General features: G+C 38.4%; 1 protein-coding gene across 1 annotated transcript in view; it reads right to left on the bottom strand.

Moving 5' to 3' along the window:
• Positions 1-27,360, bottom strand: part of LOC132151774 (gamma-aminobutyric acid receptor subunit gamma-3-like) — a 157,302-nt gene that overhangs the window by 56,898 nt on the left and 73,044 nt on the right. The window contains exon 4 of the mRNA XM_059560132.1: positions 500-720. Coding sequence (XP_059416115.1) covers positions 500-720 — 221 coding nt within the window. The remainder of the gene's footprint in view (positions 1-499; positions 721-27,360) is intronic.

Below are 27,360 nucleotides of genomic sequence, written 5' to 3'. Positions count from 1 at the left end.
TTTAATTCTGTTTTGAAAATATTTTTTCTCTTGTACCTTTCATACAGTGTTGTTATGATCTTGTCAAAAGCTTGTGGGTCTTAAAAAGCTACTTGTTGTCTTCTGGTGGTCTTGTCGGTGTGATTCTTATTTGAATCGACAAGATTGACAGTAGTTTGTTTTCAGCAACAAAACTGAGCTATTTTGACTTTTTATCTTGAAATGATGAAAAGTAGTGAATAAAAACATTTTCAGCAAAGACACTGAAATCGATGTAGCAGCTCACATTAACAGTTTCATTTTTCAGAGTCAAGGAATTGCTTCGTGACTTTTTATTTCACATGTCTCAGAAAATAATTGTGCACATGTGCTCAACTGCCATAATTAGAAAGCAACTGATATTTATAACATTTTTTTCCCACAAACAATGTTGCTAAAATATATTTTGAAATGTTTCCAATTTAGTGGTTAGTTTTGTGAGTAAAAAACAAACAAACATTTAATTAAAAACATGACTTACCTCAAAGTGTAAAGTATTTTCCCATCATTCCATATTCTAAGGAGCTGATTTGGTGTAGTAATCCAATGTGAATCTGCACTCTTGGAATTTCTGAAGATCGTGTCTGGTAGCCAAATGAGTCCAACCATATTACTGTTCAAAGTCAAAATTTTCTTAGTGCTGTTATATCTGAGCCGGCTGTCCGTCCAGGTTTGCGCAAAAATGATGTCAATCTGGTACTCCTGTGGGGGATAAAAAAATAATGTATCAATATGGTGTAGCTACTATAGCAGTCACTTCTGAACCATAAATACCTGTGTAACTATTAATGTTTATTGGTATTTAATATAAAACCCATTATAATAAATCCTGGCCTTAATGGTCTGTGGTCTTCTTTAGCACTCTTAACACAACACTGTGATTTATTCCTAAACAGTTCTGACAAGTTTCCACAGAGCCTTACAGCAGCAGCCACAATTCATAGAATCAGCCCTTAAATTAATGCCAGAATTATTCAGTATTCAGTGATGGAGTGCCGCCGATCCCACTGTGGTTTGGATGGAGGTCAAAGTCAGCTTTGAGATACTTCAACAAGGATTATGAAGTTCTGGCACAGTAGAAGCTGGAAGAACGAGCCACAGGAATTGATTGTGAGGAGAGACACATAATCACACCTCATGGTTCGCAAACTTTCAAGGATTTCTTTGGCTTTATACTGTAAGTCATCGTAGCAGTTGTACAGATGCCCCCAAAGGCTGATGGATATTGCATACATGATTAAATATTCTGTCTGAATATTTATGCAACCTGTGAGGAAAAATGATTATCATAATGAAAAATCCCTGGAGTTCATTTATTTATTTTGGATTTTACTGTCAGAGCGAATGCTGATAATGGGGTTCACCTAATGGAGGATATGCATTTAAAATGCATGTCATTTAGGTGTAAATGTTTCCTGGGTTATATAATGGTACTGTAAATATAACCATAATGCTGAATTTCTGACAGAACATGAATGCAGAAGTTTGACAGGGTCTCTGGGGTGTAAGAGACACTGCATCTCAATTGGTGCATAAATAGCTCTGAATCAATTTCCATTTCAAACATTTGCTACAAATGGATAGATAGACACACAAAAAGATGATAGATAATAAAACACTAGATAGAAAAACAAGACAGACGGACAGACAGACAGACCGACTGATTGATAGATAGATAGACAGACAGACACACAAATATGATAGATACTAGAACACTAGATATTATACATTTAAATACTGAGTAATATTAATGAACTACTTGTACTTGCTATAATGTTAGGGTTTGGCTTAGGGTTACTTGCATGTAATTATGCATAATTAATTGTTGTTGTAATATTAAGTACAAGTTACGTTTACCAGTGCAGCTTAAAATAAAGTTACACAATAAATAAATAAATAAATAAATAAACAAACAAACAAACAAAAATTCACAATAATGTTCATATTTTTATATTTCATATTTTTGTTACATTTCATTCAAATTTTAAAAAAAGAAAATAATCATGATATTATTATTGTATTCAATTAAAAGACATTTATTATTTCTTTGTCCATGCAATGTACATAAGAGAGTTTGTATTTCTACTGTATCTTTCGAGAGAGTTTCTCATTAAGTTTTTTGCCTTCAGTTTGTTCACTATGGGGCTGTAAGGCACTATTAACTGTAAAACTGCTTTGGAACAGTATTTATTGTGAAAAGTGCAATAAAATGATTCTCTTCGGGTATATAATCTAACATTGCTCTAAGATACACTGTCAACTTAATACATACTTAATAACTGTTTTAGCTTTAGGACAATGTTAGGACATCCAATTATTTTATTTTGCAAACAACATGTGTTTTAATTAACATAGTTACTATTTTGCACATAGTAAAAATGAAGTTATATTCATGAAAATGCATTTGCATTGCAAAAATATGAGTCTATATTCCATTATATTTTATGAATGGAGTGGATTATATTATTTAGAGGACCTTGACATCAAAAACTTTGAAAACTTGTCTTAGTGGGTCCTCCTCCAATCTAAACTGATTGTCCCACTTCATAATTAATGGAGCTTGTCACCCTCCAACCTGCCCTGGCCTGACAGTCATTTGACCTTTTGCTATCGCTCCCTGAAAGTGGGTCTCTTCATTATAATACCAGTCTCAATTATCACAAGTCAGTGGGCAAGAAAGCTGTCAGGCCATAATTGTGACCTTTTGTTCTAGAAGCCAAAGGGAGTTCAGGGGTAGGGGGGAAAAAACATCACTTCAGGTCTAATCGCTGTCCAAGTGAAAATGTGTTGAGTGTCAGAATAAGCAGAACTACTGTGAGGTGATTCTATTACATCTGGACAAAAATTCTGCACAGATGGTAAACAAAAGAGGGAGAGTACGTTGGTTCAAAGATGCCTAACAACAAACTGCTGCCATTTTATAAGCAACAAAGTAAAATTAAGCATTATCTTTGCTCTTTTGACTAGAAAGATTATGAATGATCCCATTTAACAAAATGAGTGCAGACATTTTCTTGTTGTTGAGAGTTGCAGACTGTCAGTCTGTGTGCTGCTAGACAATCTGTTATATTAATTAGGTTTTGGAGTGCTGCTTCAAAGCTGCGGGCAAGCATCAAACACTGAATAAAAACCTGAATGTTTTACAGTTTCGAGTGTGCAATCCAAATCACAAAGCTGATGCCGATGTGGAAGAGATTCACTGAAGAAGCTTTACTGTTGTAATAAACGAGGAATTACGTCGCCAAAACATTAGAAAACACGACACACACAATAAAAGTATATCAAATACAAAACAAAGTTACTTTACTATTACGTGTGTAAACATGCAGTATGCCATTGCAAAATGGATGGTGGAATGTGGCAACAGGTTTGTTTGTGTCCCACTGGATGTCCTTATCGCAAGGCAAGCCCTGTTGTAGAGTTTGATTCAAAGAATAATAACCATTGTTGTACAAGTGCATTTCAGTAAGAACAGGTACTATTGCTATAGATCTACTATTGCTGTGTGCTATTATTATTATTATTATTATTATTATTATTATTATTATTATTATATTACTTTGTGTTTCACAGAACAAAAAAAAAACAGCATACAAAGTTTGGAATGGCATAAGGGTGAAAAAATAATGGCTGAACTTTGATTTTCATTTTTGTGTGAACTCTTCTTTTAAATGGGCATCAGAATGGCTTCATTTTTGTGTAGTCCCATGAGGTCAGATCAATTGTTTTTTTGTTTTTTTTTTATCATAAATGACCGCAGTTTGAGTATTGTTTACATATGTATTTTAGATAACAGTTAAGAATACCTAACCAACCTGGCTTTGTCAATAAAGTGTTGTAACCTCAAGCGACATTTGTTGCACCTGTGTTCCCATCTCCATCAAGCTTCATTAAAAAATATTATCATAGTCATAGTGGAAATATTTTCATACATAATTTCTAAAGGACTAGTAGGAATTTTACTCATTACAGTAAATTGTCTGGCCCAGCCTCTTGTGAGTAAGGAGTCATTTTCTGCTCCGGTTCCTGTCTTGTCTACAAATGACCTGCATACAGATAAGTGATTTCCCTGGGCAGAGTGGCTCCCTCAGCTTTTGAGATCACAATGAGTGAGTTAATTCCGCCACACCTGACAGGCACATCACGCCATTTGTGGTAATGACATATCCCTGCTACGCCCCCCCCCCCCCCCCCCCCCACACACACACCTTCACTTTTGATTTGTGTGTGAGATTCATCAGGCCCCTTCTCCTCCCATAGCTCTAATTAAATTCCTTGTGCCATTTATCATCTGAGAAAGAGAATATAGACGTGTTGAATGAATGGTAAAACATGTCATGGCAGAGTTATGCAAGCTCTGGAATCTTCACACCCAGAGGGATGGTATGGAGCAGAATTAAATGAATATGGCATTTAGCCATGACACGACCACAGGGGAGTGGCACCACGGGGAGTCCAGGTCTGAGGTGGTCATAGTGTTGCTTGGAAGCACAGAAATTTGGTGCCAATTTTCATTATGATATGCTCATCTAGATATGCATGCCATCCTTCATAATAGTATGTACATTCAGTAAGTATTTAATCTACATCTATAGATAGATAGATAGATAGATAGATAGATAGATGTAGATTAAATACTTACTGAATGTACATACTATATAGATAGATAGATAGTTAGATTGATACTAACAACTAACAATAGATAGATACTAACAAAACTAACAAAACCAAAAATTGCATTTAATTATTAACTGAATGAAGCTAGTTCACAAACTGCAGAGATCAGTGTTCTATTTTGTATTGAGATATTACATTATCTTTATGCAGATCTAAAAAAGAGAGGAGTTTCAATAGAATAATCTCAATTTAAAGCAAACTAAAAAGTAAAAAGTAAAGACCCAACATGATTGGCATTTATCCACTATGATGGCAAGCTATTAAAAAAAAAGTACACTTCTAGATACCGAAAGGAAAGATAACATTCTCAAAGCACAAACTCTGAAAGGAACTGTACTTTTGTACTGCATTTTCCCACTTAATTAAATATACATTTTATACAGCCAATTACACAAACGTTTCCTATAGTATTATTGTGAACACAGCTTCAATTAGTTCTTTTATGTTCATAAAGATGCAGTTTTGCAAGATGTGTCTGTTTTTTGGTACCAGCATATATGGTATTTTATATATTTGTAATTCTGAAAAACAGACATAGAAATATATAAACTATTACTAATATTTAGCTTGTCTTAACATTGCAATCATTGCATTACAAGGTAAATTAAAGCTGCAAGCAGCGATGAAAGGGCCCTCGCACACGGGCTCAACACCACCCGTTGCCCATAGGAGGACCAGTGAACGTTGGGACATATTCTTATAAAATAGTAAATATTTGTGCCACATTTCCTGCTGCCAACAGGTGGCGCTATGATTATAACTGAATATCGGCATGTAAATGTCTTCGGCCAGGACTCTTACCAAACATGCAAAGTTTCGGGCAGATCAGACATCTCATGTTTAAGTTAGTATTAAATAAGACATTTCCTGTTGCCAGCAGGCGGCGCTATACTTATAATTGAATATTGGCCTTTAATTATTTTCAGACCAGGACTCTTATAAAACATGTGAAGTTTGGGTCAGATTGGGAATTGTATGCAAGAGTTACAACAACTTCCTGTTTCATAGCATTAATAGCATCCTTTAGTACATAGTAAGTGTTGCTAGAATGTTTGAAACAATTTCTAGCATGATTAGCACACAATGGCAAATTTTACTGTGTTGCAAATACAGTCGTGGCCAAAAGTTGAGAATTACATAAATATTATTTTTCAAAAAGTTTGCTGCTAAACTGCTTTTAGATCTTTGTTTCAGTTGTTTCTGTGAGGTACTGAAATATAATTACAAGCACTTCATACGTTTCAAAGGCTTTTATTGACAATTACATGACATTTATGCAAAGAGTCAGTATTTGTAGTGTTGGCCATTCTTTTTCAGGACCTCTGCAATTCGACTGGGCAGGCTCTCAATCAACTTCTGGGCCAAACCCTGACTGATAGCAACCCATTCTTTCATAATCACTTCTTGGAGTTTGTCAGAATTAGTGGGTTTTTGTTTGTCCACCCGCCTCTTGAGGATTGACCACAAGTTCTCAATGGGATTAAGATCTGGGGAGTTTCCAGGCCATGGACCCTAAATTTCAACATTCTGGTCCCCGAGCAACTTAGTTATCACTTTTGCCTTATGGCGCGGTGCTCCATCGTGCTGGAAAATGCATTGTTCTTCACCAAACTGTTGTTGGATTGTTGGAAGAAGTTGCTGTTGGAGGGTGTTTTGGTACCATTCTTTATTCATGGCTGTGTTTTTGAGCAGAATTTTGAGCGAGTCCACTCCCTTGGATGAGAAGCAACCCCACACATGAATGGTGTCAGGATACTTTACTGTTGGCATGACACAGGACTGATGGAAGCGCTCACCTTTTCTTCTCCGGACAAGCCTTTTTCCAGATGCCCCAAACAATCGGAAAGGGGCTTCATCGGAGAATATGACTTTGCCCCAGTCCTCAGCAGTCCATTCACTATACTTTCTGCAGAAGATCAATCTGTCCTTGGTGGTTTTTTTTTGGTGAGAAGTGGCTTCTTTGCTGCCCTTCTTGACACCAGGCCATCTTCCAAAAGTCTTGGCCTCACTGTGCGTGCAGATGCGCTCACACCTGCCTGCTGCCATTCCTGAGCAAGCTCTGCACTGGTGGCACTCCGATCCCGCAGCTGAATCCTCTTTAGGAGACGATCCTGGCGCTTGCTGGACTTTCTTGGACGCCCTGAAGCCTTCTTTACAAGAATTTAACCTCTTTCCTTGAAGTTCTTGATGATCCTATAAATTGTTGATTTAGGTGCAATCTTAGTAGCCACAATATCCTTGCCTGTGAAGCCATTTTTATGCAATGCAATGATGGCTGCACGCGTTTCTTTGCAGGTCACCATGGTTAACAATGGAAGAAAAATGATTTCAAGCATCACCCTCCTTTTAACATGTCAAGTCTGCCATTCTAACCCAATCAGCCTGACATAATGATCTCCAGCCTTGTGCTCGTCAACATTCTCACCTGAGTTAACAAGACGATTACTGAAATGATCTCAGCAGGTCCTTTAATGACAGCAATGAAATGCAGTGGAAAGGTTTTTTTGGGATTAAGTGAATTTTCATGGCAAAGAAGGACTATGCAATTCATCTGATCACTCTTCATAACATTCTGGAGTGTATGCAAATTGCTATTATAAAAACTTAAGCAGCAACTTTTCCAATTTCCAATATTTATGTAATTCTCAAAACTTTTGGCCACGACTGTAGTGCATAAAAGTGTTAAACATGACACTTCCTGATGCCAGCAGGTGGCGCTTTGACTATAAGTGAATATGGGCATGTTGATGTATTCAGGAAAGGACCCTTGTCAAACGTGTGAAGTTTGGGGCAGATCGGGCATTGCTAGCCTGAGTTACAGCAACTTCCTTATTCAGTGCAATAGTTGCATGCTTTAACACTTAACACTTCTCCGTGTGCTGCAACCTTGTCGTGGTGGAGAGGCTTGCGTGCTTCTGTGATCCTGAGAGCTATGCTGGAGGGAGCCTATGGCTCCTGGTAGGTTCAACCATACCAGACTGGTCTTGGGTGAGGAGTGAGACGAAAGGCAGCACCTGGCCCTCCATGTTGGGGGTTGGGCGTGGCACTAACAATGCCACCCTGTAAAAAACCTACTGTTACAGAAACTACAATGAGCAATACTACTTACATCAGGCCCATAGTAGACCCTGGTCACCCAAACTCTTTGGATGGCAGTATGACCACCCCTGATGAGATCCGAAGGGAAGTCAGGAGTGCGAAAAGAGGGCCTACTAGGACCTAAAACCAAGATCCACATTGGAACATGGAACGTCCGTACCATGTGGGAGACCACCAAGACAGCACAAGTCCTCAGTGAGATGAAAAGGTACCACCTGGACATCTTGGGGATAAGTGAGAGTCACTGGATCGGCTCTGGTCGTCAAGTTCTGCATGAAGGGTCTGTTATCCTCCATTCTGGTCACGAGAACACCCATACACAAGGTGTAGCAATTCTAATCTCCAAGGAAAAACCCTGCTAGAATGGGAACCAGTAAGTGAAAGACTGATCCGAATACGCCTCAACTCAAAGTTCTGTAAACTCACCATCTTACAGTGCTATGAACCAACCAACGAGGCTGAAAAGGAGGTAAAAAAAGACTGGTATGAACAACTGCAAATGGCGGTTTCCAAAGTACCGAAACACGACGTTCTTCTCCTAACTGGCGACATGAATGCCAAAGTGGGAACCAATAACTTCAACAACGAGAGAGCAATGGGCAGACATGGATGTGGCGACAGAAACAACAATGGTGAACGCCTTGTTGATTTCTGCATGAGTAACAACCTGGTCATTGGCGGCACCATCTTCCCACACAAAAACATCCATAGGCTCACATGGCAGTCACCTGATGTTAGGACCATTAACCAAATCGACCACATCATCATTAACGGTAAATGGCGCAGGTCACTGCAAGATGTTAGAGCCTACCGAGGTGCAGATGCCTATAGCGACCACAACCTAATCGCTGCCACCATTAAACTCAAGTTGAAGAAGTTAATCCCACAAGGCCATCGGCAGAAGAAACTGGACATTGCAAAACTCCAACATCCAAAGAAAAACAAGGAGTTTGTGTTGGAACTCAGAAACCGCTTCAGCACGCTAGAGGCTTCCTGTGAAATAGAAGAAGAACCCAGCAAATGGAATGCTATCAAAACCATATACTCTGAAACAGCACAAAATGTCCTGAGCTTCAAAGAGAAAGGGCCCAAAGAATGGATATCTGCTAACACTTATCAAAAATCGAAGACAGGAAAGAGCTGAAGGCAAAGATGCTGAACACCAAGTCCCAACGACTCCTCGAGAAAACCAAGATGTCCTATAAAAACAAGGACAGAGAGGTGAAGAGGAGTGCTAGAAAAGAGAAAAGGGTCTTTTTTGAACACCTGGCAAGTGAAGCTGAGAAAGCTGCAGCCTATGGAAATTTGGGCACAGTGTACAAAGTCACAAAGCAACTCTGCGGCAGATGCACAAACCAAACTACCCATGTTATGGACAAGAATGGCAACATCTGTACATCAGAGAGTGAACAAGCAGCCAGATGGGTTCAACACTTCCAGGAGGTACTCAACCTCCCTGAGCCCGAACAACCAGCCAACATCACAACAACAGAGGATATCCTGAAAAATCAACACAAACCCCCCTGACTCTGCTGAAGTTAAAGCTGCCATCCAAACCCTGAAAAGTGGCAAAGCATGTGGCATAGATGCTGTTCATGCCGAGATGCTCAAGATTGACATTCTAACATCAACAAGAGTGCTGACGGACCTATTCCAAAACATCTGGAATAGTAACACCATCCCTGAAGATTGGTCCAAAGACCTCATTGTCAAAGTCCCCAAGAAAGGCAACATTAAGAACTGTGACAACTGGCGTGGATTTACTCTTCTGTCTATCCCAAGCAAGGTGTTCTGCAGAGTCCTTCTCAATCGCATGGAGACAGCCATTGACACCAGAATTAGACAGGAGCAAGCAGGCTTCAGGAAGGGAAGAGGATGTATGGACCAGATATTTGCTTTGCGTAACATCATAGAGCAGTGCTTGGAATGGAATAAAACCCCTCTACATCAACTTGATGGACTTCAGGAAGGCCTTCGACAGTGTCCATCGACACACCCTCTGGAAGATACTGCAATCCTATGGAATACCATCAAAGATCATCTCAATCATAAAAACATTCTATGAACATTTTAAGTGTAGTGTCATTATGGGAAATCACCTTTCTGAGTGGTTTCCTGTGCAGTCCTGAGTGAGACAAGGGTGCATCATCTCCCCTATCCTCTTCCTGGTCGCCATAGACTAAATGCTCAGGACTAAAACTGATAGGCTGAACAACTTTGCCAGACAAGTTGGGCTCAGTATTAACACCTCCAAAACACAAGTGATGTGTTTCAACTCCATTCCCACAGCACCCATCCTTGTTAATGAGGAACCACTTGAGTTTGTGGAAAATTTCACCTATCTGGGCAGTCTCATCATTAAGGACAGTGGGGCATCTTAAGATATTAAAGCAAGGCTGGGAAAGGCTCAGGGTGCCTTCTACCAACTCCGTTCTATATGGTGATCAAAACAATACAGCCTTAAAACGAAGATGATCCTATATAACTGTTTTGTAAAGTCTGTTTTGCTGTACGGTTCAGAGAGCTGGCCAGTTATCAAAACTGACATGAGGAGAATGGAAGTGTTCCATAATGGATGCCTCCGATGAATATGCCAGATATTTTGGCCTAATAAGATCTCCAACAATGAATTGTACAAGAAAACGGGAAGCTGGGGTATCACCAAGGAGATTACACAAAGACGCTTGAGATGGCTAGGACACGTGTTAAGGATGGAGCAGGACAGCATCACAAAAGTCGCCCTAAGATGGACACCACCTGGTAAAAGAAAACCAGGGAGACCCAAAACCACCTGGCGCAGAACTGTGACACAAGAGCTGGAACAGATGAACCTATCATGGGGAGAGGCCCAACATGCTGCCAGGGACTGAATACAATGGAGAGTGCTCATTGAAGCCTTATGTCCCATAGGGGATGAAGAGAAATGATGATGATGATGATGATTTAACACTTAGCTAAGTGTTGCTAGTATGTTTTATTATGCTTCTGGAATTTTGCCAGCCTATTTAACACTTGTTGATGCTTTTTATTATTTTGCGAGGAGTCCATAACAGTTTTAAACATGTCACTTCCTGTTGCCAGCAGTTGGCACTATCATTGAATATGGGCATGTTGATGTGTTCAGGAGAGGACTCTTATTAAATTTCTTCAATTTGGGGCAGATTGGACACTATATGCCTGAATTACAGTAACTTCCTGTTTCACTGCATTAATATGATGCTTTAGCATTTAGCTAAGTGCTGCTAGCATGCTTTAGTATGTTTCTAGCATGTTGACAGTACAATTAGCACTTGCTGATGCTTTTTAATATGTTGCTAGGAGTCATAATAGTGTTACACATGACACTTCCTGTTGCCAGTAGATGGCGCCATGGCTATAACCAAATACAGGCATGTTGATGTGTATAGGACAGGACTCTTGTCAAACGTATGAAGTTTGGGGCAGATCGGACGTTGCTAGCCTGAGTTACAGCAACTTCCTTATTCAATGCAATAGTTGCATGCTTTAACACTTTGTTAAGTGTTGCTAGCATGTTTTAGTATGCTTCTAGAATGTTGCCAGCCTATTTAACACTTGTTGATGCTTTTTATTATACTGCAACGAGCCCATAACAGCATTAAACTTGCCACGTCCTGTTGCCATTAGGTGGCGCTATGACTATAATCAAAAACAGGCATGTTGATGTGTTCAGTACAGGACTCTTGTCAAATGTGTGAAGTTTGGGGCAGATCGGACGTTGCTAGCCTGAGTTACAGCAACTTCCTTATTCAATGCAATAGTTGCATGCTTTAACACTTAGCTAAGTGTTGCTAGCATGTTTATTATACTTCTAGAATTTTGTCAGCCTATTTAACACTTGTTGATGCTTTTTATCATTTTGCAAGGAGTCCATAACAGTTTTAAAAATGCCACTTCCTGTTGCCAGCAGGTGGCACTATCATCGAATACGGGCATGTCGATGTGTCCAGGACAGGACTCTTATCAAACTTGTTCAATTTGGGGCAGATTGGATACTGTATGCCTGAATTACAGTAACTTCCTAATTCACTGCAGTAATACGATGCTTTAGCATTTAGCTAAGTGTTGCTAACATGTTTTAGTATGTTTCTAGCATGCTGCCATTGTATGTATCACTTGCTGGCACTTTTTAATATGTTCCTAGGAGTCCACAACAGTGTTACACATGACACTTCCTGTTACCAACAGGTGGCGCTATGACTATAACCGAATACGTGCATGTTGATGTGTTCAGTAGAGGACTCTTGTCAAACGTGTGAAGTTTGGGGCAGATTGGACGTTGCTAGCCTGGGTTACAGCAACTTCCTTATTCAATGCCATAGTTGCACAAGTGTTGCTAGCTTGTTTTATTATGTTTCTAGCATGTTGCCAGCCTATTTAACACTTTTTGACACTTTTTAATTTGTTCCTAGGAGTCCATAGCAGTGTAAACCTCATCACTTTGAGTTACTAGCAGGTGGCGCTATCATCAAATATGGGCATGTTGATGTGTTCAGGAGAGGACTCTTATTAATGTTTTTCAATTTGGGGCAGATTGGACACTATATGCCTGAATTACAGTTACTTCCTGTTTCACTGCATTAATATGATGCTTTAGCATTTAGATAAGTGCTGCTAGCATGTTTTAGTATGTTTCTAGCATGTTGACAGAATATTTAGCACTTGCTGGCACTTTTTAATATGTTGCTAGGAGTCCATAACAGTGTTACACATGACACTTCCTGTTGCCAGTAGATGGTGCTATGGCTATAACTGAATATGGGCATGTTGATGTGTATAGGATAGAAGTCTTATCAAACGTGTGAAGTTTGGGGCAGATCAGACATTGCTTGCATTAGTTACACCAACTTCTTTTTCACTGCCATAGTAACATGCTTTAGTACTTAGCTAAGTGTTGTTAGCATGTTTTATTATGTTCCTAGCATGTTGCCAGCCTATTTAACACTTTTTGACACTTTTTAATTTGTTCCTAGGAGTCCATCCCAGACAGCAACATACTGTTGGCCCAGATCCGGCCCACATCTGGCCTGTGTGAAATCCATGGGTGCCAGATGTGGGCCGGATCTGGGCCGAAACTGCTTGCTGTCTGGGATAACAGTGTTAACCATGTAACTTCCTGTTACCAGCAGGTGGCACTTTGACTATAACTGAATTTGGTCATGGGTGTTTGTTTGGAACAAAACACCTATCACAGGTGTGAAGTTTGGGGAAGATCGGACATTGCTTGCCTGAGTTACAGAAATTTCCTTTTTCACTGTATTAGTAGCATGCTTTAAGACTTAGCTAAGTGTTGCTAGCATGTTTAAGTATGCTTCTAGAATGTTGCCAGCCTATTTAACACTTGTTGATGCTTTTTATTATTTTGCAAGGAGTCCATAACAGTGTTAACCATGTAACTTCCTGTTACCAGCAGGTGGCGCTATGACTATAACTGAATTTGGTCATGGGTGTTTGTTTGGAAAAAAAACCTATCACACGTGTGAAGTTTGGGGAAGAACGGACATTGCTTGCCTGAGTTACAGAAACTTCCTTTTTCACTGCATTAGTAGCATGCTTTAAGACTTAGGTAAGTGTTGCTAGCATGTTTTAGTATGCTTTTAGAATGTTGCCAGCCTATTTAACACTTGTTGATGCTTTTTATTATTTTAAGGAGTCCATAACAGTTTTAAACATGCCACTTCCTGTTGCCAGCAGGTGGCACTATCATCGAATATGGGCATGTTGATGTGTTCAAGAGAGGACTCTTATTAAATTCGTTCAATTTGGGGCACATTGGACACTGTATGCCTGAATTACAGTAACTTCCTAATTCACTGCAGTAATATGATGCTTTAGCATTTAGCTTAGTGTTGCTAACATGTTTTAGTATGTTTCTAGCATGCTGCCAGTGTATTTATCACTTGTTTGCACTTTTTAATATGTTGCTAGGAGTCCATAACAGTGTTACACATGACACTTCCTGTTGCCAGTAGATGGCGCTATGGCTATAACCGAATACGGGCATGTTGATGTGTTCAGTACAGGACTCTTGTCAAATGTGTGAAGTTTGGGGAAGATCAGACATTGCTAGCCTGTGTTACAGCAACTTCCTTATTCAATGCAATAGTAGCATGCTTTAACACTTAGCCAAGTGTTGCTTTTTAATATGTTCCTAGGAGTCCATAAGAGTGTTAACCATGTAACTTCCTGTTACCAGCAGGTGGCGCTATGACTATAACTGAATTTGGTCATGAGTGTTTGTTCAGGACAGAACACCTATCACACATGTGAAATTTGGGGAAGATCGGACATTGCTTGCCTGAGTTACAGCAACTTCCTGTTTCATGGCGAAACATCAAACTTTGTCAGGCCGCCAGGGACACACCCCTTGAAAACTCAAAACCTTCGCAATTTAACATCACAAAGGTCTTATGATGACCCTCACTAAATTTGAAGACAATCCGATTAAAACTGTAGGAGGAGCTCGTCAAAGTACTAGGCATGGAAATGGCAAAAACTGCACAAAAATCGTACAGGAAATTCAAAATAACTTACTTCCCGTTGGGTTTTGGATTTTGTACCAAGATACTTTTTTGTAGATAATGGTGTGCTACATGTGTGTACCGATTTTCATGCATGTATGTGAAATGTAGCTCGAGGCGCACTCCGTTGAAATATAACAGGTGGTGCTATCGAGCCATTTTGCCACACCCACTTCTGAAACCTATATCAGATGTAAATTTTCGCCAGTCCTGATGCGTGTGCAAAGTTTCGGGAGTTATGGAGCATGTTTAGGCCCTCAAAAATGCGATTCATTTCGGAGAAGAAGAAGAAGAAGAATAAACGGAGCAATTCCAATAGGGTCCTCGCACTGCAGTGCTTGGGCCTTAATTAGATAAATTAAACACAACATAAATACATTTGTATTAATTTATTCAGCAACTTCTGTGCCGAGAAATGATTTAAGGAAATAACAATGTATTCTCGTGAGGCTTGAGTAAACTCTTTAGATTAGTCAAGTTCTGTATCCAACTGAGCTGCAGATCTGTGCCACTTCTCCTGAGCAAACCATGGGCTCTAAGGAACTGTATTTATATTACAGAGTCAACAAATTTGCAAAGTGGTAACTTTAAACCACAGAAAACCAGTGCTAATGTAATATGTATCATTTCCTCACAATATTGACAGCATACATAGCAACAATGGCTCTTGCTGGTGAAGGGGTCATATGCTGCGATTTAAATCGTTCCTTTCTCTTTGAAGTGTTACAAGCTCTTGGTGCATGAAGAAGATCTGTAAAGTTGCAAAGACTAGAGTCTCAAATCCAAAGAGATATTCTTTATAAAACTTAAGAGTCAACCACACCCCCTTAAAGCGGCTCATTCAAACATGCCCCCACATCTCCACGTCACTATGTGGGAAAATTTGCATAATACCGCCCAAATGTTCATGCAAAAAAAGCGTGTTCATGCGTAACAAAATTACTTTGTTTGGCCTTCCAAAAGAGGACACAACTAGAAATCAGTGGTTAAGCTGTATTTACAACCCTGTTCCAGAACAGTTCAACCCAAATATTCGGATGTGTGCTGCGCATTTTATGGAGGATGAGGACTGTTTCCTGAACCAGAAGCTTACAATGCTTCTGTGATCAAAGGCTGTTTCTATAAAGTGAGGCAGTTCCAACTTTGCAAGGACAGTCTGGTGCTTCTAACTCACAGCCTGTAAGTAATGTTACATTTTTTATATTTAAATAAATTGCCTATGATGATTCAGACATTTTATTTTTACACAGCGCGATATGCAATGCATTACATTTCACCAAATACACAAAAATAATGTTCTTTTTAGCAACGTCATATGAGGCCTTTAAGTTACACTTGTTAGTTTGACTAAGCTTGGTTTTAAAATAATTGTGTTGGATAAGTTTAATAGTGTGCCTTTTGTCTCTATGTGCAGAAAATAACTACCACAACCAACTTATATCATGTCCCTCAAAAATGTTATCCTCTTGAAGGAAAACAGACACTTTTCATCCTCTTGAGACAATGCTTATTAACACCTAGAATCCCCTATGGCCTAATAATGGAGCTTTGCCGTTTCTGTCCTCATTGAAACTCTGAGAATTTTCCTCCCGGTGAAAGTCTCTAGTTAAAGAAATGTCCTGAACTGTTATGTATATTAGATCAAAAAGCAGGATGACCTTGTGAACATTTTGAATTTCAGAAGCAAGTCTGTTTTCCTCTGTTCAAGTTTTAAAAGGATAGTTCACCCAACAATGAAAGTCCTGTTATCATTGCTTACTCTCACATGAAACCTTTACAATGAATCTGGAGCTTTTAAGCTTTGAAAAGATTGCAAAAGCACAATACAAGAACCATAAAATTGGTCCAAATGACAAATGCGCTATATTGCAAGTCCTAGTAATCATAAGATGTAAGAAACATACTGAATTGTTTGATGAATTTGCGGTTGAATAAATAATTTAGATTAGTTTTGTATACTTGAGTCATTGAAAAGACCACATTCAAATGAACAGTTAGTTCAGGAATCAGAGATCACTACTTTTTTTTGCTTTTTGTCATATAAAGCTATTGTATGGCTTCAAAAGATTTTGAATATACCACGAGTCAACATAACCACATTTATGGTGCTTTTTTTTTGTCTTTTCAGAGCTTGAAAGCCCCAGTCCTCATTCACTTTCATTATACTGATTTGTGTCCAGGGTATTCTTCAAATAGTGTAAATATTCACATTTTGTTGCTTTGAAGCCTGAAATGAACAAAGACAATTTTTGTTTTATTCAGCTGTATTTACTCAGTGCAACTTATAAAAATGATATAACAAGATAATATGAATATGAAAGAAAGGGGGGATTCTTTTCTAAACCCACCGTATGAGACAAGGATGAGTAAATAATGACAGGACTTTCATTTTTGGGTGAGCTATATATTTTACACAAGTTTGCTATAAGCTTGATTGCATCATAATAATTGCTGTTAATAGTTTTTGTAAATACGTCTTTAATTGACTATTCCGTACATTTCTGCCATATGTACATAAACTGACATTCACCACTGATAAGCTACTACTAAATATTGTAGAAATTTAAAGTCCTGTAAAGTTGCTTTGATTTGTATCGTAAAAAGCACTATACAAATAAAATTGAATTGAATTGAACTGAACAAAAGACTTGGAGCAGACACAAAGTAGTTGTGAAAAGCACTTTAAAAGAAAGACAGTTTCACTAGGAATTCCCTATTGGAGAAAACTCCTTCATTTCATGTACTTTCCAGTGAAGCGAAAAAGTGCTTACACTGCTTTTTACTCCAAATAATTTTTCACCACTTCCTCTATCCTCTATATGTACTCCTCTCAGTCCATTGCCTTCCCGTCTCACCTCCCCTCATCTTCTCCTCGCTCTTGAACACATTCTCCGCATCGCTTTCACCTGTGTCCATACCAGTCTCAAGCACTCACCTTTCCACCTCTTGGTTCCTCCCTCTCTTTGTCCCTCCGCTCCTTTCTTCATTCCATCATTTCATCCCTCTCAGTATTCAGACTCACCATCTACCTCAGGTGCTTGCCTGGTACTTCAAAACCCAAACCCTCCATTTCACACCCTCTCGAAAAAGAAATAGAGGGCATGATGGTCTCTAGCAGACAGCCGTGAAAAGTGGCAGTTTTCTCTGATCATCTTAGCCCACCCAGTCCAAGTGACAGATAAGTGGGCCACTTACTCGTGGAGAAATGTTGCCAATGCTCATGATTATGCCGCAGAAGTCTGCAGGGTCAACCTGTTCACTGGCAGAGCAGGAGGCATGTTCTGCTGCCCTCATTACAGACACCCCAGAGTTATTGTATCGAAGGGAACTACAGGGTTTTTCTAGCATTACTGAAATAGCTAAATAGGTTACAGATCAAAGCTAAAGGCAAAGTCATGAACTCGATTTAAACATTCCATGCCTCTTTCTTCTTCATCTTTCAGATAGCTAAAGATCACCCTGCAGATATCACAAACACAAACTGTATCGTACCTCAGTGCCATGCTGTTAAAATCATAACTACCCTGAAGCCACATATAAATGAGTTAACACATTTGCCCTAACATCACATTCCTGCTCTTTATGATGCATCCTGACAGAACAGACTAATGCACTTTAATCTAGTCTATATATAGCTAGTCAATGTGTTCTGTTGATGCAAGAACTGTGTTGAAATATTTGTATTTAACTAAGTTAGTGTCACACTTTAATTAAAAATAAGACAAGATAATATGAATATGAAAGATATAACACAAAGTTTGAATAAGGAAATAAAGTGGATAAAACAAAAAATGTGTCCGTATTTTGCTGCAACGCAACAAAATGTTATTCTTTTACAGGGTTGGGGGGGTCATTAAATCATCACTGAGCCATCAAACATATAAAACAACTCAATATATTAAGCTGCTATTATAATTAATGATGCAACCTAAAGCCTGTAATTATGTCAGGGCAGCTACTAACAGTTACAGTATGATAATACAATAATACAAATGACAGACAATATACAAAGAAATTAACTACACAAGTTACTAGAACTTTAAGGGAAACATATTGTGCAACAATAAACTAAACTTCATTTAATTAATATAACTTAGATAAAAAAAAAACACAAACAAGTACTTTGTTGTATATAAAAACACATAAAAAGCAGTGCAGGGACTTGAATCTTTGAATTGTTTGTTGATTGGTTCATTAAATAAATGATTCACTTGAATGAATCAGACTCTTAAGGATACATATGAGAGAGAGGAATGTTTATGCGAGAAGGTCTGAAAAGTGCCTTGGGTCATTCGGCTGTGCAGTTGTGTGCGCAGTGCAGGTTGACATTAAAAAGTGATGAAAGATTTTGTCAAGCTACTTGGAAAATGTAGCGGAAAAAGCTACACTTAGTGGAAAACTAAAGTTAAGTTAGTTGTCCCTTTTTCATTCCTTTTTAGCTGCTCCCCAACACAATTATCTGGTCTGTCAGAGAATGGCCTGAATACCTTGTTAGCCATCCATCTGTGGTGTAATTATTACATTCATAATTAGCTTCTATCACATTTGGAATGCAGTGAAAAAGAACAGGAATTTTATCCACAGAGCAATGTTCTGGTCCTGAAATGCATCTCACTTTCCCATCATCATGTCCCGTGCTCTTTGATAGTTTCCTGTAATGAACTGATTTACTACAGTGGCAGATTACATACAAAAGGCACTCATCCCCCTCCTCACTGCATTGTTCAGGGGGAAATTAAATAGGAGAATGACAGTGACCACAGAAATTGAGTGTGTTTAATCTGAAATGAAATTGGGGGCACACAAGGTTAACCAGACAACAGCACATGTACAAATACATAGTTTGCTGTTGTAAAAATCAGAAAACACAGATTCTATGTCTTCAAAATATTACAGTGACTTTCGTTTGTAGCCACAGCATTTTCTATGCCCATTGCTCTGGTTTTGTTTATGTCATGTCAGCATCTTAGCCAAATATTCATGATGAGAACTGGGTAAAATCATCTTAAAAAGTGAATAAACATATTTAAAAGAAGAGAAACACTGTATGTGTTATTTACATGCATAAAGCTAAAATACATGTAGGGCCCTATTTTAACGATCTAAACGCAAAGTGTAAAGCGCACGACGCAGGTGCACTCAGGGCATGTCCAAATTCACTTTTGCTATTTTAATGACAGATAAACGGTTGGAGCGCCTGGGCGCGTGGTCTAAACGGGTTGTCCCTATTCTCTTAATGAGTAATGGGTGTTTTTTGGGCAAAACGTGCAATAAACCAATCAGAGTCTCATCTTCTATTCCCTTTAAAAGAAAGTTGTGCTCATGCCATGACGGATTTGCTATTTACACAGCAGAATTTGGCAAGCACAAAGACAGAACACGTCTCCGGGATGAAACAGAGCTGCTCGTGTGCGAGCAAATAGCCTAATTCTGATACATGCGATGACTATCCATTATGACATGTAGGCATTTGTATATTTAATTAGCCTACAAAAAATTCTTATGCATTGCAATCCTTAAATTTTTAATATTTGTCATGTTTGTGTCCCTGTGTTTAATAAGCAGCGTGTACACGTGTTGCGGAGCCGCCTATTCTAACACGCTCTTTAAATAACAAAGAAAAAACATTCCGCTAGACTTTAGACCATGTTTGAGTTGGTCTATGGCGCAGTCTATTTTCAGCTCCTTAAAATAGCAAAGCGCCAGAAATGCGCCTGAACAAACCTCTTTTTTAGACCAGCACGCCCATGGGCGCACAAATGGGCGCAAATGCATTTGTTAATTAAACGATGCAGCGCTGGACTGAATGGAAAATGTGAACGGCGCCGGACTGAAACTAGCAAACACACTTGCGCTGAGCCTTTGCAATGCATTGCGCCGGGTGTATGATAGGGGCCATAATGTTTGTGTCTTTTGAGATAAAATTCTGTTTTCCTGTTGACGCTTTACAGCAAACTGCTGTCTGACAACATTAAAAGCAATTCAATAAAAACGTCTTAACAATCAAAGAAGGATTACAGGAGCAGCAAGATGGAGTTTTTTCATCCTACAAAAAATGTGACAGTCTAGTATGATTTCCTTTGTAAATAAGATTTAAAACGGCTTGGAATGACAAAAATAATACAGTACAGTAAAATGGTCAATATTGCAAAATAAGCTCAGACAGAGTGAATTTGAAGGGTATCATCTTTTTTATTATTATTATTATTTTTAATGGTATGGTTATCAAATGCCAATTTACCAAATACATTATTAAATTAACATGAAATAATGCCAAGTTAAAATAATTGTAATACTTGAGAAAAAACATACAAAACTACAGAAGTATTATTTAGGAAATTCAATGCCAGGAACAAATCAGGCCATAGATTGGCATGATCAACCGATCAGAGTCAAATATTCCAGAGAGCTATAAATATCTAAATATAAAATCAAGCTCATTTTTACAAACAAACAAGCAGGTCTGCCTGCTCAGTGACATCACTGCTTACATCGTTATTGCGCTACTTCATCAGACTGAAGCAGAATTTTCATCTCCATATCAAATGGCAGTTGCACAATTGCAGCTTTGACTTGGAACCTACTTTGATCTTCAGCCACATCCTATATGCTACTGTAACCGAGCCTGTTTTCAAACAGCAAAACTGTGTCTTGATTGCATTGTCTGTATAACAGAGATGATTGGGGTTTGAACAGATCCCGTTTAAGGCGAGATCAAAGTGAATACTGTATTATTTGTAAGACTGAGGGTTTTGGGACTTACCAACAGCTCTGGGATGTTTTCTTTTTGCTATTTGATCATGTTCGCTACCCTTTTGCTGTTGTTTGAGCACTTGTGGTGCTTTTGCTAAATGTTTCCTATTCTTATATCAAATTTGTGTTGCTGCGTCACACTGGAGGTTAACTCTCAGACTTCGCCAACTTTGCTACTAAACATGTAGGAAAAAGTTTCTAGGACAATCTTGCTGAAGCAGCTAACTGCTCCTAAACCTGCCGGGAGTACCCACATGGGAACACTTCTCATGACCATCTCAACCCGAAATGTACTGAAATAGCCAGGTGTGGAAATCTGTTAATGTATGCATCCTTTGCTGCTCTATAACAGTGGTGTGTGTATATTAATCCCATGCCTGAGATAAAGTGAGCTCTGCTGTCCTGAGAGAGATACTTCTATTTCATATCCTGTATTTTGCATGTTCAGTTCAAGATAAATGACCTACTTTCTTCAGCACAGTTCAGTGGTTTTCCACCTTGTTTGTTTAGCCACTATCAGAACATTATTTAAAGTGTTTTTTTTTTCTTTTTCTTTTCTGAGATGTTAGAAAGCATTACGTACATACTAGGGATGCTCCGTTAGATCATCCGGAGATCAGTATCGGCCGATAATCCCATTTTATGACTCGATCAGTACTCACAACACTTGGCCGAAATCGAGCATCGCGTTAGTTCAGTCAGGCCATGTTAGTCACACTTGCATCAGCTGACAGTCAACTGTTCCTGACGTGTACCAATCCAGTCTTGACACCTATCACCTGCGGTCTATTTAAATTCCCATTCTTCAGTGTCTCTTCCATCGCATTGCTGCTTGCAATTAACTCCCTCCCCCAACCCCAACTCCACCAATTGAACCTGTAATCCGATCTAACTTGTTCTTTCTTTACAGTGTCTTCATTGGAAGCAGTCTCTATGACATTTTGTTTACAACTCATGTAATTGTGAATTGTAATTATATATGCTTATAATGGTTCTGTTCTGTACCCCAGGGGGGTTTGTCTTGCTGCTCTCCCCGCTCTGTCCAAGCATGGCTGCATGGACAGGCGTGTGGAGTGTTGCCCAGAACATTACCATACCGCCAACACTAACTGTATGCAATTATAATTGTCATAAATATACTTGACGGAAGTGGTCCTGATTGAACGCAATTTGATGATGTAAATGCGTGAGGATATACATGATGTGTGGGGACATAAATAATTTGGTGCCACAGTCATGTCATCCCCGATGTGGAAATGCTGTTTCGAGAAACAATGAAAAATTAGCTATTTGGCAAAAATCACAAAACAACCTGCTCCACTTCCACACTCTGGTCTGGAACCCCACCTTCACAGAAAAGCAATACAAAAAGTAAAAAGATGACCATAGCTCATATTTGTACTGTATAATGAACAATATTGGATGAATGATTCCACTGGACTATATACTTGGATTTGAAGGGTTCTTTCCTTAAATCCTCTTTTACACATATCTCTGTCTATTTTTTACAGGGGCACTTAAAAACTGTATTTTGTGTTCACTTCTAACACCTATGAGTCTCTTTTAGGGTGCAAATATTTCTTAAATAGGGAAACACAACAAATTAGGCATATTTTTGTTGTTGTTTATCTGTCAGAATGAAGAAAGCATTTTAAATCATCAGTGTACATACTTTCTTATATGCCACTTTCATTAGAAAGTATTTACCTGCAGTGGAACTAACTGTGAATACATACCAAGTAGTTTTGTAATGTACCAATGTGATTTGCATGACTAGGGTTGTCTCTGCATCAGCATTCGTGTGGGAGATGATGAGGGCCGGTGATAGATAATGGACAATTTGATTCATAAGGGAAAATGTCTTGTGTGATAAGCAGGCCAATTTGTCACATGAAGAAGCGCAGAGAGTTCATAAGAGTGATGAAAAGTTCCCATAGTGATCAATACACTTTCAAAACAGGGACATCTATATAGAGACCCGCATCTCGTCTTTTTCCTGTATCAGTAAAGGCACATATCTCTTGGTTGTGTCAATCAGCACAACAGGCAACCGATGGATGTGTAGGTGGAAATCAAACTGTCTGCTGGGTTAAAACAGAAAACACAGCTGCGGTGCAGCCAATTAATAAAAGTAATTATACACTGACCTTGGATCGCAATAATCATTGGATGGTTTACGGTGTAATGAAGTGAACTGAATTATGAAGAGTTTTGAAGGCTTGTTGAGTTGTACTAGGTGCATTCATATGCTTGTGGAATGATAATGGTGTTTTGTTAAGCACTCCTCATGTTCAGTCATCATACAGCTGCAACTAACAGCCCACATTTGTATTTCTATTAAAGCAAAAGAAAAAAAATAATAATAATATTCAGTGTGTGCCCGCAGATGACATAAAAATTTGATTTTTGGGACATTTTTCTATACATTAAACTTTTAAAGTAAGTCAGTGCCACTGTCTGTAGTTAGTGAGGGAAAACATCCTCAAATTATTGGTTAAAAAAATATTACATTTTTCCCCAAGAAATATGTGGAATTTTGGAATACAGTAGAATATGGTAACTTTCCACAGAAGATAATTAAGAACTTACAATAGAAACATTTTTTTAGAAGCTATTACAAATTTGTCCAGTTTCCTCACCACTGACAACATTTATGAAAAATCCAATAAAGCTATTCTGTCATAATACTGACAACAACAACAAAAAACTTCTGATACCTTCTGGTATCAAAAGTGATTAAAAACACAAGTATAGGGATCCTAGCCATTATCTGTAGTTTTTAACGAATGCACAGCTCACAAATCAATAAATTATGCAAAAATAACAATGGGTAGCTGACAAAGGCAAATTTTCCTTCATTACTTCTTTTCAATGATCCTGCAGTGTGACAAATGAATTTTCAAAAGTGCAATTATTCCATGTTTAATTTCAACATAATAATATGAGATCATAAAAATAACCGGTAATTAAAATACACTTTGAAAAATGCTGTTTAAAATGTTGGATGTAGTTTAGAAAGTCACACGGCAGGCAACTATTTATAATAGGTATTAATCTATTTTGACACATCGTTTCCAACAGTTAAGACTCCCGCAAGCATCTCCACACAAATAAGTAAAAAATGTGTTAATGTTTAGTAATCCAGCATCACACTGCAAAACCAAATCCATGAACCTGCAAGTAGTTGGGAGGTAAAAAAATAAAATAAAATAAATAAAAATAAATGTTCTAACTTACAGGCTTGAAACTGTTTACTTCCTGTTGGGGTCCTGATTAGAATTATTATCCCCAAGAGATTGCCCATTCATAAACACGTTTTGCCCACAAAGTCATCCCTCAGTAATTGATGACTTATCTTTTTATATTTTAAAAGGTATTATGCAAATGAAAGACATTTTTTTTAAATAGACTTCAATAAGGTCACATTTTAATATAACTATAAATATTTGATTTTACAGAGAGAGAGAGAGAGAGAGAGAGAGAGAGAGAGAAATCTAAAATCTAAAATTGAGTGGCAAGAACAAAATGTTCAAAAGGGGTATTTTTACTCTGACTCATCTGATTTGTTCTCCAATTATATAGCATCATACTCAGGTACAGTATCATGATATCATTTCTAATTCAACTCACATCAGTCCGTCATGTAGCTCTTATGACTTCAGGTGCACTGCGAGGTCACAGCACTCCACTGTGGCAAAAGCTCTTGTTGTTTGAATAATTGCATTAAAATCAATATTCTGCTCTGACAAGAAGGGAAAAGCAAGAATGAGACATGTAAGTGTCTGATATGCTCTGAGTCTGATGGTTTCATACTTGCCATTAATGTGCTCCCTCAAGCTTGTTTGCAAATTAACGGATATCCATGGAAATGGAGGAAGAGCGGTGTGTCAGCATTTGATGAAAAGCAATGAAATCATGAATGATGATGAAATCAATGAGATGAAAATGTCAAAATAATCCACAAGTAATGTATATGACTCCAGTTAATCAATGAATACAAGACGTAAAGTGTAAAGCTGCCATTAAGACATGTTTAATCTTACCATCGCTTTTGGCAAAAATATAGTCCATAATCCATAAAAACACTTTAGCAAGTGAAAAAGTCTATGCCCTGTTGTCCTTACATCAAAATCCACTAACATATTTGTTTAGAATGGTTTTGGCTGTATTTCCTTGTAAATTGTTCTTGATTTCTGTATAGATCAAGCACTTGATTCATATTTCTCTCCCGATTCAGATAAAAGGACTGAAGAAATCAATATTATAGTTAGAGTACATTTTAGTCAGAAGCTATGGCTTTGATAAAAAAAATGTACAAACATGCAGCTTTTTGTTAACAAGACATTAATTGATGGTCTGGAGACGAACGGATTACTTGTGGATTATTGTGATGTTTTTAATCAGCTGTTTGGACTCTCATTCTGACGGCACTCATTCACTACAGAGGATCCACTGGTAAGCAAGTGATGTAATGCTAAATATCTCAGAATCTTTTCTAATTAAGAAAAAAACTCATCTACATCTTAGATTGCCTGAGTATGATTGTATATGTATATATATGTGTGTGTGTATAGCCCAACTGAAGCCACATTTTTTAAATTAATGATGATAGATGAGGCATTACATACAGCTCTTAAAATTTTTTAATATTTTTACATTGAGAAAAACGCACAAGCACCACGTTATTGTCTACCAATCCTAGTTTAGGCATTCTTCCTCAATACATCACAAACCTATCACTACTGTATCAGGTGGGCTGATTGTTCTGTATAAAACTGAGACCTAAATAAATTATATGGCTGATGCAACAAGATTGTACCTTCTATTTGAGCTCAGATGAAGTAGTTCTACCCTTCTCCTCAGTAACACCTCCACCCTCCCGCACCGTCACAGTCTGAACAGCACAGAATGCGTAGGTGTTGCTCTTGTGCAGCAAATGCATGTGATCCGAACCCCTGGTAAGCTAACGTCAGGAGAGGTTAACACACTGAGAACGACATGTTCTCCTTTCTTCATCTTGTGGAAGGCCTTTCACATCCTCCTTTTCTCCTACTCTCACTCTAGGCAATCTAAGAGGGAAGGAGTTTGGGAATGGTGTACCTCCCTCACACTGGCTTCTCAGGGGATGAAGGATGCCTGCTGCGTATTCCTTGTGCGTGGGAGGTTTGAGCTTTGCGGAGCAAATTTTCTAGCATGAATTAGCTAATTATCATTGTTTATAATGGGAAGGAGGATTAATTTTTGACAAGGCCTATGTATTTCTTCTACACAAATCTTTTATTTGCTTTGAATCATTGAGCTCACCTCAGTTTCATGTTGTTTTTTATTAACAGTATAACCTGGACAGCTGATTATTTGCTTCATTCAGCATATCATGTTATGAATTTACTTCATGCAACGAGAAGAAAAACTATGACTTCTATTTGCCCTCCAGGACCTGTTGAATGATCTCTCTGTGAAAATATACTATGTATAAAGTCAAAAGTCTGATTGCACAAGTGTTTTCCCTAGCAAGCTCGAAACATGAATTTGTATTCCCCTTATGGGGAACTTGCACTGTGTCCTCTAGCAGCCACTATGAGAACTGATACCGGCAGACGCTGTCTGAAGCACGTGTGAAACAACTCCAATCACACTGGCCCATGTAGCCCATGATGTCACAGGGGGGCCCCGGAAGGACATGAGGGTTTCTGTTGAATACATCAACAACTTTTGTTGTTTTCAGAAGCCATTTGTTTATCAGTGCTGTTACGCCTGCCTGTTTACCCCTACTGGCTCTGCTACACAGTGCAGATGTTAGTTGGGCAACAGGTGTATTCCATCCCTAATTAACTCACCATAGGTATAAAGACCTGTGACTTGGAGTGAGAGGTCTGATTTCTCTCACTTCTTATTTCCTTTGTGTCTTTGTTTTTCCATATTTATTTCTAGTGCCAGATATTGTTTATTTAGTAACCACACATGTGTGTTTTTCCCCTAGACGTCGTTTTCTTTTGATTGTTTAATACTGGTTTTGCTTGATTTGTTAATAAATTGTTTTTTTGTTAAAGCATTTGGTTGTTTGCCTCTTTTATGTTGCGGTATATGAGCCAGCCGTAACATAAAAATGGGGCTTCGTCCAAGATTTTTGAGCATTTGTTTTTGAGGGAGTATTTTATTGTCTCTTCAGGATTTCTTGTAATGATCGGCTTTCACTCCGGTTAGTTAGAGTGTTTCAGCTGGGCTGCTCGTGAGCGGTCCTTCCATCGGAACGCTGTTTGTTGATTTTGTTTTG

The sequence above is a fragment of the Carassius carassius genome, chromosome 10 (assembly GCF_963082965.1).
Source record: "Carassius carassius chromosome 10, fCarCar2.1, whole genome shotgun sequence".
NCBI lineage: Eukaryota > Metazoa > Chordata > Actinopteri > Cypriniformes > Cyprinidae > Carassius > Carassius carassius.
The sequence above is the reverse complement of the archived record's forward strand: the minus strand, read 5'-3'. Positions and strand labels throughout refer to the sequence as shown.